We start from the raw sequence: 14084 nt of genomic DNA, 5'->3' as shown, positions 1-14084 counted from the left end.
AAATAGGCTGTAAGACACTGACAGGGCCAGGAGGGCAGTTTCATCCTTGAGGGGCAGGACTGGAGTCAGCCAGGTACAGGAAGAAGGGACCTGCTCGCCAAATGAAAGAGGGCTTACCCTGGGAACCTGGGGAACCCTCTCTTTAACACATGCATACAAAAAGTCATCAGGGTGTGGCATGTAAGAGAAAAAGGGGGGTAACTGAGGACCAATAGTGGGGCAGGAGTTGAGTGGCCACCAGAGAGTGTCATGGCTGTCCCTGGGGCCCAGTGCTGTCACAGGTGGATACATAAGGGTTTGGGTCATCACGCTAAATGAGTAGGCTTCAATGGCTGAATGCCCATTTGGAAGATGATATTGTATGGGGTTTCCTGAGGGTCTGTCCTGCACCCAGTACTGTTTAAAATCTTCATTAGTGATTCAGAAGACAGGATTTAGTACACAGTTGGTAAATTTGTAGATGAAACTAAGCCAGGTAGAGTTGCTGAAACTTTGGAATAAAGGATTAGAGTCAAGATGACCTTATAAAACTGCAAAAATGGTCAAAATTAATCAAATTAAATTCAATGGGGACAAAGGTGCATGTATAATTACAGTCTGAGGATTGATTATTTAGGTTGCAGTACTGAAGAAAAGAAGCTGAAGGCTATAGTGGACACTAAGCTGCATACAAGCTAACAGTGTTCTCTTTTATCAGAAAAAGTTCAGTGGCATAGTAGGCTGTATTAACAGGGGTGGTACTGGCAAATCAAGGAAGTGATTTTTATGCTCTATTCAGTACTAGTGAGGCCTTACCTAAATTTCTGTCTCCATTTTTGGGCACTGCTCTTCAAGAAAGATATAGACCAGTTATAGAGTTGAGGGGAAAGAAACCAAAATGATTAGGAGTCCATGAAATGTGATTTATGAGAAATGGTTTGAAGTACTGGAGAAGAGGAGATTTGAAAGGAGATTCTAAATCTGAAAAATGGTTATAGAAAGGATGGGAATAGACTATTCTCTGCTGACACAGTCAACAAGACAAATGGTAACTATTTTATATTGTAACAAGGGAAATTTTAGATTGGGTATTAGCAAGAAATTTCTTGCTAGGAGTTTAGTTTAAGTATTGGAATAGATTAGCTAGAGAAGTTGTGGAACCTATATCCCAGAAAGTTTTTAACAACATGTTAGACAACTACTTGCATGAGATGGTTTACCCAGAGATGATCCTGCCGTGAGCAGGGGGCTGGACTAGATGACCTCTTGATATCCCTTCTAGATCTATTCTTCTATGATTCTATGACACTTGGCTGTAGCTCTGAAGTGAATCAAAGGGTATCTTACCTCTGTTAACATTATTAGGCCGATGAAGTATGACACAATTGAAAGGGCAAGAATCAACATTTCTCTTCTGTATCCCCTTCGGAAAATCTTTGGGTACATATCCACCACAGCTGTCACAAGGCTTTCAACACACACAAACTGGAAGAAACAACAACACGTACAAATAAAATACATGTCTCTTCTATTCTGGGGATTCTGATTTGCTATAGAACTCATCAAGTGCCCTTCTGTGTTTCTATCAAAGAGAGACTGAAAATCCTCAAGGATGTTGTATAAAGAAAATCCTAAAAGTCTGAGAAAGAAAAGTTCCCAGAGCCAGAAGTTAAAACTCCCTAGATTTTCAGGCTCTAACCACATTCTAAAAGGTAAAAACCATTATTGGTACTAGCAGATGGCCAGCACTATATCTGGCCATCTGCTAGTCTATATGCCAGCACTATCTGGCATGCTTCTGCAGTAGTGGGATGACTGAAATCGGCTGTGGTCTCCAGCAAACTAGTACTTCTGACATACTATTTTCATTGCTGTTTTTTCCTGATGTTAGGCTGAAGTGCAGACAAAGCCTCCCTGATGTCCAGCTGCGGTGCAGCTAAAGCTCCTTGGCTCAAGTGGTGGACTCGAATGGCTCTGTGGCCTGGATCTAGCCCACAGGCCATATGTAGTTCATAGTCTACATAACAGGGTTTACATTAACTTTAAATAGTGTAGAGGCATTCCAAAGTGCTCACAGAAATTTCTCCCTCACTGTACTGTCACACACTAGATGAACATCTTGCTGGGGTCATTTGACCCCAGTAATCTTTCCTGCCATGGCAGGGGATCGGACTAGATGATCTGCTCGGGTCTCTTCCGACCCTAGAAACTATGAAACAAAAAGACAACAACTTGCCTGTGCCTTCAGATGTGTATTAACTTACACATCTTCAAAAGCCTGTTGAGGATAGTTAGTGCTTGTTTGACTCATGTTATAGGTGAGAAAAATGAAGTAGGGAAGTTAAGTATCCTAACCAATGCTACATAGTGGGCATGTCTACACATTCATTGACTCTGGCCTAGATTTACTCTGGTGTAAACTAATCTGGAATAAGCATTTTTGGGCAGGCATCTATACATGCAGAGATTACAGAGCAGATTTGCACCATTTCCTGCAGACCTGCAATGGACCCTGCTGCAACAGGGGAGAGCTCCAGGTGGTAGCCTAGGGGCTGGCAGGGAGCATGTGGCCAGGAGACAGTTGCCTGCTGCTGAGGTGGGGACAATGTCCCCCTGTCCCAGCAGCAGCAAGCACCTGGCCTTGGCTCCCCAATCCGGGGCAGGAGACTTAGAAAGAGCTGCAGGGGAGAGGCTGGTCCCAGGCTTCTTGCCCAATCTACTAGTGGGGCTGCTCACTTCTAGCTGCCCCACTAGTAGATTGGGGAAGCCCTGCACACCAGGTGGAGGCTGGGCCACTTGTTCCCAGCTCAGCTCCGTGACTGTGGAACTGGGGGTGGGGAGGGGGAAAGGGCTGGAGGCTTGTTTTCTGCCCAGCTCCATGATCTTTCTCAGTTGTAAACTGGCATATCTCCTCTCACTTCACTGAAACTATGCTAATTTATACATGCTGAGGATCTGATGTAATATTTACATGATGTTTAATTCATACCTGACTATCCAATCCAAGGAATATAAGCATCATGAAAAACAAAGCTGCCCACAGTGGAGAAAGAGGCATCATGGTGACAGCTTTTGGATAGGCAATGAATGCAAGTCCTGGTCCTGAAAAAGAAGTGGACAAATGAATAGTTCATACTTTAACATTTCTTTTGTGATAAAGCAGATCAGAAGATCATAAAGAGTCAACGTACTGGACCTCAGTGAAAAATGCACCGTTATAATTCCTTAAACAGCTGACTAGACGGTAGCCCTTGGCATAAAATATTTCCCCTGGTATATCTGTTAAACTTTCCCACATGGTTCATTGCAAAAGCAGAAACAAGGATCTACTTCTTCTATACACAGGATGGAGGGTTGTTGATTCACTGGAGGCAGCTGTATGTATTAGACTCTGGTTCTCTTCTGTAACTACCTATTAAGGGCCACTAGCTGGCACCATTCATTGGCAAGTATTAGTTTCCTCTAAAACCTCATCTTAAAAGAACAATTTATCTGAAATCCAGTGCAGTGCTGTGACAATGGTTATGAGCTTCATAAAAAGACCTATGTGCCTGGAGCCATATGTAGTATATAATATGCACGTCTACATGAGATGTTTACTATGGAGCTGATTAATTAGCCCTACAGTAAATATCTCAGTGTCTACACACATGCATTGCTATTAGTGCTCACAAAACTAATAAACTCCACAGCAAGGTAGTCCTTGTAAATACAATTCCTGCTGTGCTGTGGAATTTTTTTGTGCACAGCAGTGCACTTGTAGACACTGATGGGGCTGGCTTGGGCACAAGGATGTTTTAGTGTGGGGACTGCCTGCTGGCTAGCTCCACACTGAAGCACCCTTGTGCCCCAGCCGGCCCATATACTGGGGGGAACGGGGGTGAAATAGAGCAGCCCCGGGCTGGCAGCTGGGACTGCTCCAATCCATCTCAATGTGCTGTGTTCCAGGCGCACGTGTAAACAGCATGTCTGGGAGCTCTCAGGAACAATGAACTCCAGAGCAATAGGCTGCACATTAGTAGCGTGTGTAGCTATGCCCAATGAGAACAGTTTTCACTGGTTCTGCAAAACCTATACTGTGTATTTTTAATGCTATTTCTGGCATACTATTAATACTGTCTACATACAACTTTTGTGTATATTTCTTTTTCTTCTGTAAATGTAACAGCAAGCTATCCCTTCTCTAGATCCCTCCAGCCAAATAAAACATCTCCCCACTCCTATTCTGTCTCTCTGTTCACCAACATTTATTTGCTGTGTTTTTTTTCTCCTACATTCCTCCTTCAGATGCTGCAGTCACTGTAATGTGAAGGAGGGACACACATGCTGCCTTAGTGTGGTTAATAATCAGTTCCCCCCTGCAGGGGCTCTCCAGTGTTTATTACTGTCCCTCTAGTACAACCTTACACTCTAGTGGGTATGGAGGACCAGGGCTTTTTCATCCCTCCACATCTCCCTTTCTTTACAAAAAAACAAGACTAGATCACAACTTTTAAATGATTAACACTGAACTATAACACTTGTATCTTATTTAGGTTGCAGTAAGAATTGCAATGAGTTAGAAAGTTTTCTGAGTAGTCTCACAGTAATGTTTACTATAATCTAAATAGAGTGCATCTTAAGTGCTGAAGCCCTCAAAAACTCCAGTGCTGTGGTGTGCTGTAGGGAGTAGGAACAACACAGTTGTTTATTGCCCCTAGCTCTGGCACTGTACCAGGGCCAGTTCAAAGCTTCAGTGTGGCACGGCGGGGCTGGGACAACAAACTCCTCTCCCTACACTGGAGTCTCCTGATTATATTACTTCCAGTCAGAAGTTATCACAACATTAATTAGGTAACAAGACCTGGAGATACTCTTCATCAGAAAACTCCAAATTTTGCTAAGATGGTACTTCACATGCATTTTTATTGTTTGAATATTCAGGTGTTAGAATATTAAGTGTTGTTAACATGTCATAAATGTAATGTGCAACAAGGCTCTAGGGGTCAATTCCCTAAGAAGATCTGGCCAGTCTTCCTGACCATGTTCTAACTTCTGTAGAGCCTTCCTCCCTAATGGAGATTTCTGGTAGACTTCTTTAAGCAAAGGACTCTTTTCATTTTCTGACCCTTTGCATGCCAGTGTCTGATCTGCTTTTTCTTGTGGTGGAAGATATTGAAGATGAATTCCATTTCGCCAATAAAAGCCTTTTGAGGTCTCCACTGAGCACATTTACATGTACATTTGATGTGGCACAAGTTTACTTGTAAGTAAATGGTGCCAGGCAAGCATTTACATGCACAGGGAAGTAGGGGCAAATTTGCTGCCACACTGCTCTAACTTCCCAGGGCTCTGCAATGGGCCTGTGCTGCCACCAGGGGGAGCTCCAGGCTCTGGCTGCAGCAGCCAGCAGCTAGCAGCCCTCTTCAAAAGGCAGCTCTGCTGGCTGCTCTGTGGCCAGCTATTTCCATGGCCAGCCCTCCTGGGCCTCCAGCCCCGCTGCCTCTGGGCCCACCAGACCAGCCAGAGCTGGTGGTTGCACATTGTCCAGCACACCTGGGATGACAAGCAGTGGCTGCAGGCTTTCCACATGACCCAGACAACCTTCTGAAATCTCCTGGAGCAGCTCCAGCCACACCTGCAGTGACAGGACACTGGCATGCAGCCACCCCTCCCATGGACACTGGGCTGGCCCTCGCCCTGCTCAAGCTGGCATGCCTGCCAGCCTGCAGTATATCAGCCACCTGTTTGGTGTGGGCAAGACCACCACTGGGGAGGCCATCCAGTGTGAGCACCCTCCTGACATGTGCTGGGGGGAAACATGCTCCATGTGCATGACCCCCTGGCAGTGGTGGTGGGGTTCATGCCCTGGGATTTCCCCAGTGCATCAGGGCCCTGGATGGACCCACATCCCCATCACCTGCCTGCCCCACGGACTGCCCCTACTACAGCTAGAGAGGCTTTCACTCCATGGTGCTCCAAGCCATCATGGACCACTTCAGGGCCTTCACACATATGAGCTGGGCCACCCACAATGTCAGTCTTCTGGAACTGGGCCTGCAGGCTGGGTGGCTGCTTTGTGCACTGGGAGTGCTGGACCTGCAGCTGGTGCTGTGGTGGTCCCACCCTTCCTCATTAGGGATCCCCCTATCCACTCCTCCCTGGCTCGTGCAGCCCTACAGTGGCCACCTGGACCCCCACCAGGCCCACTTCAATCACTGCCTGGGCCAGACCCACACCCTGGTGGAGTGTGCCTTTAGCCAGCCTCAAGGGCCGCTGGTGCACCCTCACCACCTGCCTCAAGTTCACCAAGAACAGCCTCCCCTGGGTCGTCGTCACAGCCTGGGTGCTGCATAACATCTGTGAGGCCCAGGGGGAGCTCTTCTGCAAGGCCTGGGTGGAGGAGGTGCACATGGAGATGCTGCCTGGCAGCAGGAGCACCACCTGTGGCAGCAGCAACAGCAATGGCCACACTCCACCAAGGCCCCAGAGAGCTGCACAGCCGCCAGCAGAGGCCAGGGCACCAGGTGTGGGAGGTGCTGGCTAACCACCTTCCAGCACTCCCCACTCTAGCCCACCTGCTGCCACCCACGGACCCCCCATGCTGCCTGCCCCCCCCAGCACCACGCTCACTGCAGACATGTCTCAAAAAACAAGTTTTTATTCCTTCACATCAAACAAAGCCCCTTCCCCTTGTCCTACCCAACAAACAGAGCCTCTCCATCACCACCCTCCATCCACCAACAATAAAACACCTTTTTCCCCAGGAAAACTTTGTGCAGTGTCCTTTGTGTGCTGTCCTGGGGTGGGGGGCCATGGGGTGGGAGCACCTAGGGGGCAGAACCCAGGGGCAGGCAGCACTACCCAGCCTCTGGCTTGGTCCCCCATGGGTGTGCATGCCATGGTGAGTGCAACAGCAACAGTGGGGGGCTCGCCCAGGGGTGACGGACAGTGCTCCCCTGGCACAGTGGCTTCCCCTCCAGCACCCAGTGTCCAGGTCCATTCCAGAGCTGGCATGTGGTTCTGGCCCTGCTGCAGCTCAGCTCCAGCTTGATGCACTGGGACTGGGGCAGGGGCCAGGCCAGGGTCTCTGAGGCAGCACAGGACCTCCTCCAGACCCAGGCAGGGCCTGTTGCTGGGCAGTAGGTGGCTGCCAGGGAGCAGGCAGGGCTATGGTTGGGGGCCAGGCAGTGGCCGGCATGAAGGCAATGGCCAAAGCCAGAACCGTGTCCAGCACCCTACATGCATCATCTGGCTTGCACTCCTGGGCCAGGAGCTGGCATGGATCTTTCGGTCCACTGGTCCTGTGCTTCCTCGCACCAGTCCTGTGTATCCTCATGGGCAACGTCCTCCAAACGCCACCTGTCCTGGTGGACCACATCCTCCACCCACCAGGCCTGAGCATCCCTTAGCCAGTCCTCTGATGCTATGACCAGGTGGTACAGGAGGAGAGTCCTGTCCAGGGTCCTCCTCTGACAGAGCTGGTGCATCCACTGGGCCCTGGCTATGGGCGGTGGCAACCTTAAGACTGCATGTTGGATGACAAAGGCAGCTTCTCTCCCACGTGCAGCTGCAGGCCCTGTACAGCCATGATACAGAAGCTGTATGTGAGAGTTTGCAACATTTCAAAGATAGGATGCTCTGTACCAGGGCCTGCTCACTGTCCAGCCTCAGGTCAGGGGTCAGGCATGTACAGGTGGCCAGGGATCATGGTAAATCTGCCTGGCAGGCCTGATCCCAGGCGACTGCGATCTGAGCCTCTCATTCCTGCCTGCTCCCTTGAGGCCAGCAGGATGCTGGGTGCTTGCCGAAGGCACCCTGCCTTCCCTGCCCCATTTCCAGGACAGATAGACCAGGGCCCTGGCAGCACCCACTGCCATAGGTCCAGGCCCTGTTCCTTGCCATCTCCTCCTGTATCCTAACCACTCTGCTGCACTACCACTCAGCCTACGATGCCCAGGCTGGGGCACCCAGTGCTCCTTGACAACTGGGATGAGGAGCTGCCCACCCCAAACTTCCCGCTGGGGGCTTCTCCAGAAAGGTACCTCAGGGCCATCCCCCTGCCACACCAGCACTGCGCCCTGAGCATGCCACCGCTACTTGTGTCCCAGGTGGTGTGCAAGGAGCTGTTTTCACAGACCAAGGGGTGCCCAACCCACTATGCCCTCCTGCTGTTGATGGCCATAGTATCCCAGGTACACCTGTGCACCTGATATAAGACCCTGAGCCACAATGGTGTGGGGGGCAAGCCTGGGCTGCCCCACAACCTCCACTATAACCTAGAGGGCTATCTGTGGCTGCACTACATATTCCTTCCCCCAACAGCTGAGGAGGACACCCCCAATGGCATTGACACATTCTTTGGCATGTGAGAGGCCCATGCCACCTAGCTCTGTGGACACCAGCTGCTCAATAAAGTTTTGCACTGTCTACTGCCTCCTTGCTTGCTTTGGAGGGGGGAACCTGGGGCCAGGGGAGTGGGGGAAAGCCAGGAAGGCAGGAGGCAGGGGCAGGGGAGGGGGGATGGCCATCCCCACAAAGCGGGGCTTACCACGTGGTCAGGGTTGGTGTGGCTGGTGGCTCCACATGGTGACAGCTGTTGGTCATGGTGTGCAGCTCCATGCGGTGTCCTTGGATGGCAGGGTACAGCTGGCAGGTGCCCAGCTTGCCCCCCCCAGGGAGGCACTGGTGCTGCTGGTACCTGGTGGTGTCATTGCTGGCCATGTCTCATGGCAGGGGCTGGGGCTGTGGAGCTGGCATGGTAGGTGTTGGTCTGGCCTCCCTGATCTGCTGATGGAGCTGCTGGCATCTGAAGCATGGCAGGATAGGCTGCTGGACACCTGAGGGGCCATCCCCCGTGACATGTCACCATGGGTGCCAAGCCAGGGTGAGGACTCCGGTGGGCCACCCATGCTGACAGACACAGCACAGCTGTGGCCTGGGTCCCAGGGCACAAGTATGTCCATCAGCTGCCACATAAAGGGCATGGACTTGCAGGCACCCCCTGACAGACAACTGTGGTCAATGATGGAAAGCCACTGTGCCCACGTGGCCTTAATCTTTATGCAGCACTGCTGCACTGATTGGTTGCATCTATGCTCCTGCATCTGGACTGACAGCCCCTCAGATTTGGGCATTAGAGCACCTACCCCACTTGAACTGGCATTGCACCTCTGCTTCACCCCACAGTGCCACAAATTCACCAGTCTCCTCCAGCAACCAGTTGGGGCCCTTGGTGGCAGGCACAGGCATGGGCACAGCAGTGGATAAAGAGGAAATCATCATGGGTCCTGTGCCTGCTCTCTGGGTCCCCCACACATCTGTCCCTGGGGCCCAGCATGGGGCTGGCAGCTGTATGGCAAAGGCAATGCCCTGAAGCACCTGCAAGTTCAGGGCATGCTGCTGCAGGTGGGCTTCAGGCAGCTGGAGCTGGCCCCCACAGCCAGAAGCTGTCTACAGCTGGGCTTGGGGGCTGGAAGGCCTGGTGGCCAGCAGGCCTGATTGGAGCCAGCAGCAGCCTTAAGATCTGGACAACACAGTCCTGGCAGTGTATATGGTAGTGTGGTGCCAGCCAGTGGCACAAGGCTCAGGCAGGCTGGGGCAGCTGGCCTACCCAGGAAGATACAGGGGCCTGGAGTGCCCTCATGCTCCCTGCTGGTGTGTCCCAGGGCTCTGAGTGCCTGCAGACTTTTAAGGGTCTGAGGCAGGGACTGCCATAGAAGCAGCCCAGCTGTGGGGCAGGAGAGGCTCCCAGCCTGAAGCCCTGGGGCTAGCTTCAGGCCATCCCCCTAGTGGCAGGGCTGCAAGTCCTGCACTTAGGATGGAACAGTCCCATGCACTGGTACAGGCTGCGGGCTGACTGGCTGGGCAGCAGCTCTGCAGAAAAGGATCTGGGGTTCAGTGGACAATAAGCTGAATATGAGCTAGCAATGTGCCCTTGTTGCCAAGAAGTCTAATGGCATCCTGGGCTGCATTGGTAGGTGTGTTGCCAGTAGGACAAGGGAAGTGATTATTCCCCTCTACTCAGCATTGGTGAGGCCAGAGCTGGAGTACTTTTGGGCCCCCACTACAGAAAAGTTGTGCACAAATTGGAAAGAGTCCAGTGGAGGGCAACAAAAATGGTGAGGTGGCTGAGGCACATGACTTATGAGGAAAGACTGAGGCAACTGGGCTTATTTAGTTTAGAGAAGAGAAGACTGAGGTGGGATTTAATAGCAGCCTTCAACTACCTGAAGTGGAGTTTGAAAGAGGATGGAACTAAACTGTTCTCAGTGGTGGCAGATGACAGAATAAGGACCAAAGGTTTCAAGTTGCAGTAAGGGAAGTTTAGGTTAGATATTAGAAAGAATTTTCTGACTAGGAGGGTAGTAAAACACTGGAACAGGTTACCTAGAGAGATGATAGACGCTCCATCCTTGGCTGTTTTCAAAACCCGGCTAGAAAAAGCTTTGGCTAGGATGATCTAGTTGGGAATGATCCTAGTTTGAGCAGGGGGCTGGACTAGATGACCTCCTGAGGTCACTTCCAACCCTAACTTATTATGAATCTATTAGCCAATTGCCTGTCAAGAATGATGGGGGGGGGGGGAAGGAGGAGTGGGAGGTGATGGAGGAGCACCACCCAATGCCCTGTGTTGCTGCTGCTCTGCCTCTGGCCCCATTCCCCCCTCCCCACCATCATTCTAGAGGAATTGAGTAGTCTTCAGTATATGCTGAGCATGTTCAATGGTATGGAATTTTGCCGTATCTGGTTCGGGCCCATTTTCCTCTGCCTCCGTTCCCCTCTGCCTCCAAGAAGCAGGGCCAGGGAGTCAGGTGAAGACAGTGGTGCTGTCCTCATTGCCCCATTTCAGCCCTGCTGGGGGACAGCAGGGATGGCACTGACATGACAGCGGGGACTGAGGGGGCAGAGCCGGGGGCTGAGGCCAGTGGCATTGGGCTTACCCTGCTCATTATGGCCCTGGTCCTTGGAGGCAGAGGGGGGCAGCAGGGACAGTGCTGCCATGACAGCGGGGACTGAGGGACTGGGGGAGGGGGGGTGAGGCCAGCAGTCATGGTGGTGCTGTCCCTGCTGTCCCCCTCTGTTTCTGCATCTGGCCCTGCCCTCACTTCTCGCCCGGCCCTGTTCCACCCCCCCGCTTCCCCTTCCCCCACCACTAGGTCCAGGCCCGTTTCCCCCCTCTCTGTCCCCCTCTGCCTCCAAGGAGCAGGGCCAGGGAGGGGGGTAAGGCCATTGCTGCTATCCTTGCTCCCCCCGCCCCAACTTGCTGGGGGATGGTGGGGGCAGAGCTGCCATGACAGCCAGGACTGGGGGACAGGGGGGTGAGACCAGTGGCACTGGCCCCCCTGCTCCAGCCCTTCAGACCTGATTGTCACGAGAGCACTGTCCCTGCCGTCCCCCTCTGCCTCCAAGGAGTGGGGGGCGAGGACAGCACCGTTGGCCTCATCTCCCTGCTCTGCCCCTTCAGTCCCTGCTGTCATGGTGGGGCTTTTCTCTGTGCAGAGCTCTCTGATTGGTTGTTTCAGTAAGCACTGTGGTTGGCTGCCGAGATAACCAATCAGAGTGTGAATAACAGAGGGACAGACAGACAGACTAAGGTTTTTATAATGTTAAAATCATTGTCCCTCAGCAGAAGCTCTGGTAGTGGTTTTGCTCTATGCCCAGTATGGACATTTTTTGCTAATGAAGTTTTAATTCAGCACCTTGATCCTTAAATTCCTTCAGGTTGGGCCACGTAGATTTAAACTATATTGGTAACAGGGTCTGAAGTTACCTTCCCATGGGCATGAAAGAGTCCTTGCATTTCTGGCAATCCCAGTAGGAGAACTATCAACCCTTGTATCACTTAGATTGTAGGAAAGAGGGAAAATTCTGTCACAACCTGCTTTCTTGGAAATGACCACAAATTTCTAATGTAGAATTTTATCTGACATTTGCAGTTTTAGATATACTGTTAGCTCCTAAATTATACTACTGTTTCTTGCATCTTAATTTTGTTAAGACTTTTACTCATGTGAGTTCTGATTTAACGGTTGTTGTGTTGATAAACTTGTGTCTCTGATGTCCACAACAATCCTGTCTCTTATGAGTTTCTCCCCCACCCCAACCTCATAATTGCAATGTTCAGCTAGAGTGTGACCTGCAGTTTCCCTTGGTTCCTGGCATATTAAATTTGGCCCTTTCACACATAACATTCTGTTTACCTATCAAATGAGTATTAAAAAACGTTTTCATGTTTTTATAGTCTGTATATTGCTCTTCAGTGAGGTGAAAGGCACATAGAATGTCATCCACCGCCTTTCCCATGGCAAAAACAAGGGCATTTTTCTGGTATTCTTGTGTTCTTTTTGATTAGCCCAAAGCCATCTGGGACTTCTTAAACCTTCTGAAGCAGTGAGGCCCCCGCCTCACTTTCTAGTCAGATTTTCCTAGCAGAGCCACCTGTATTATAGCCTTTGCAGCAGTAATGTAATTTTAGGCTGTGTCCCCCTTGATACAATGCACACAGTCTCTCCTTTGACTTTATCTGTCCTTGGGCAGGATGGGGACTCCTCTCCTTTTTGTTTCTGTCTTAGGGAGAGGGATCAGGCTCCATTCTCACACCTTATATTGTGAAAGAGACACAGGCACAAAGTGCAGGCTGCAGTCTGTCCCCATGCAGGGGCTCTCTGATCTTTGTCACTGTCCCCCTAGTACAGCCTGTTAGTCCTCTCTAATAGGTGTGAAAGATCTGAACTGACAAGGCTGACACAGAAGCTATTAGGATCATGGAAGAAACCTCATGAGGTCATCTAATCCAGGCAGGATCACCTATGTCTAAACTATCTAGGTAAAGTCCTGCCATGATTGCATGACAGATAATGGGGATGTGTCACTCTTTTAAGCATATTAGAGCTTTCACATTTAACTGGGTCCTATAATTTCCAATGGTACTTTCATTCCAGTAACCTATCACCAGGCACCAACTGAGGCTCTGGTGTGTTTTCCTTTTGATGACTGTAGAGTTTATTTTTTTATTGGAGGTACTTTCATTCCAGTAACCTATCACCAGGCACCAACTGAGGCTCTGGTGTGTTTTCCTTTTGATGACTGTAGAGTTTATTTTTTTATTGACAGTTGACAATACGGTCAATTTAATTTCAAAGGCATCTGAATAATTCCTACCTGTGTAAGGTTTGTGGAGAACAATCTCACCTGTACAGCTCCACCAAACAAAATCCTTGGCTGTTTAGTAGACAGTTTTGTGGCAAAAGACATCCTTTTCTGGGTCTGGCTTCTTAATTTTATGGATTATGCTGCTTTGCATGATGGCATTGGTATTATTCACATGTAAATGTGGGACCATAAATGTATTGTAAAGGTGCTGAAGGGTTTGCTCAGGGTTTGCAAGGCCAATCAGGATGTTTGTACTGTTGAGGCATGGGTTTGCAGCAGGCTGTGCACACAGATATAGCAGCAAGATAACCAGGTTGGAGCTTAAGGCTGCAGAATGTATGTACACAATAGGACAGCTGCAACTCCCGGGTGGAAAGCCCAGGAAAAAGGGAAAAGAGCAGCTGGAGAGAAGGGAGTTGGGAACTGCTGCCAGAAGGATTGCTTCTAAGGGAGCTGCCAAGGTTCTGCTGCTAGGAGAATTGCTTGTAAGAGAGCTGCCAGAAGGGGTTGCTGGTGATTGAAGCACTCCTATGAGAGTTGCTGCAGAGGTCTGAAGAGCTGTAAACTACTGTGTGCCCAGGATCACTTGGTATCCTTTGCCAGCGGAGCAGGGTTTGTGCAAACTGCACCCCCACTTTAGTTCCCAGGGTGCAGAGACGCGCTGGGAGGGAATCAGGGAAAGGGGGAGATAGGGAAGGTTCCCTAGGAGAGCTAAAGAAAGTAAGGGGAAATCACAGCCTTGTGGGACCTTCAGCAGAGAGCTCAATAAAGCAGAGCCAAAAAGGGGCACTCCAGGTGCCAAACACAGGGGAGCTGCTTCGGGGAAGCATCTGGGGATGGTGGGATTGTTTGCAGTCACCCAGGAAATACTGCTGGAGAAAGAACCCCCAGTCTCTGGAGCAGCTGCTCCCAAAGTCCTGACAGAGGACCCGTCTGCTGACCAGATGCTGGAATTGCAACACCTTTTCTGA

General features: G+C 50.5%; 1 protein-coding gene across 1 annotated transcript in view; it reads right to left on the bottom strand.

Moving 5' to 3' along the window:
• SLC6A11 (solute carrier family 6 member 11) overlaps nt 1-14084 on the bottom strand; it is a 307236-nt gene that overhangs the window by 25811 nt on the left and 267341 nt on the right. Inside the window, exons 10-11 of the mRNA XM_090021869.1 lie at nt 2969-3081; nt 1327-1464 (exon numbers count right to left, since the gene is read on the bottom strand). Of these exons, the coding sequence (XP_089877995.1) occupies nt 1327-1464; nt 2969-3081 (251 nt within the window). The remainder of the gene's footprint in view (nt 1-1326; nt 1465-2968; nt 3082-14084) is intronic.

This window comes from Crocodylus siamensis, chromosome 11 (assembly GCF_052110815.1).
Source record: "Crocodylus siamensis isolate JL-2025a chromosome 11, ASM5211081v1, whole genome shotgun sequence".
Lineage (NCBI taxonomy): Eukaryota > Metazoa > Chordata > Crocodylia > Crocodylidae > Crocodylus > Crocodylus siamensis.
This window is presented reverse-complemented; position numbering and strand designations above follow the sequence as displayed.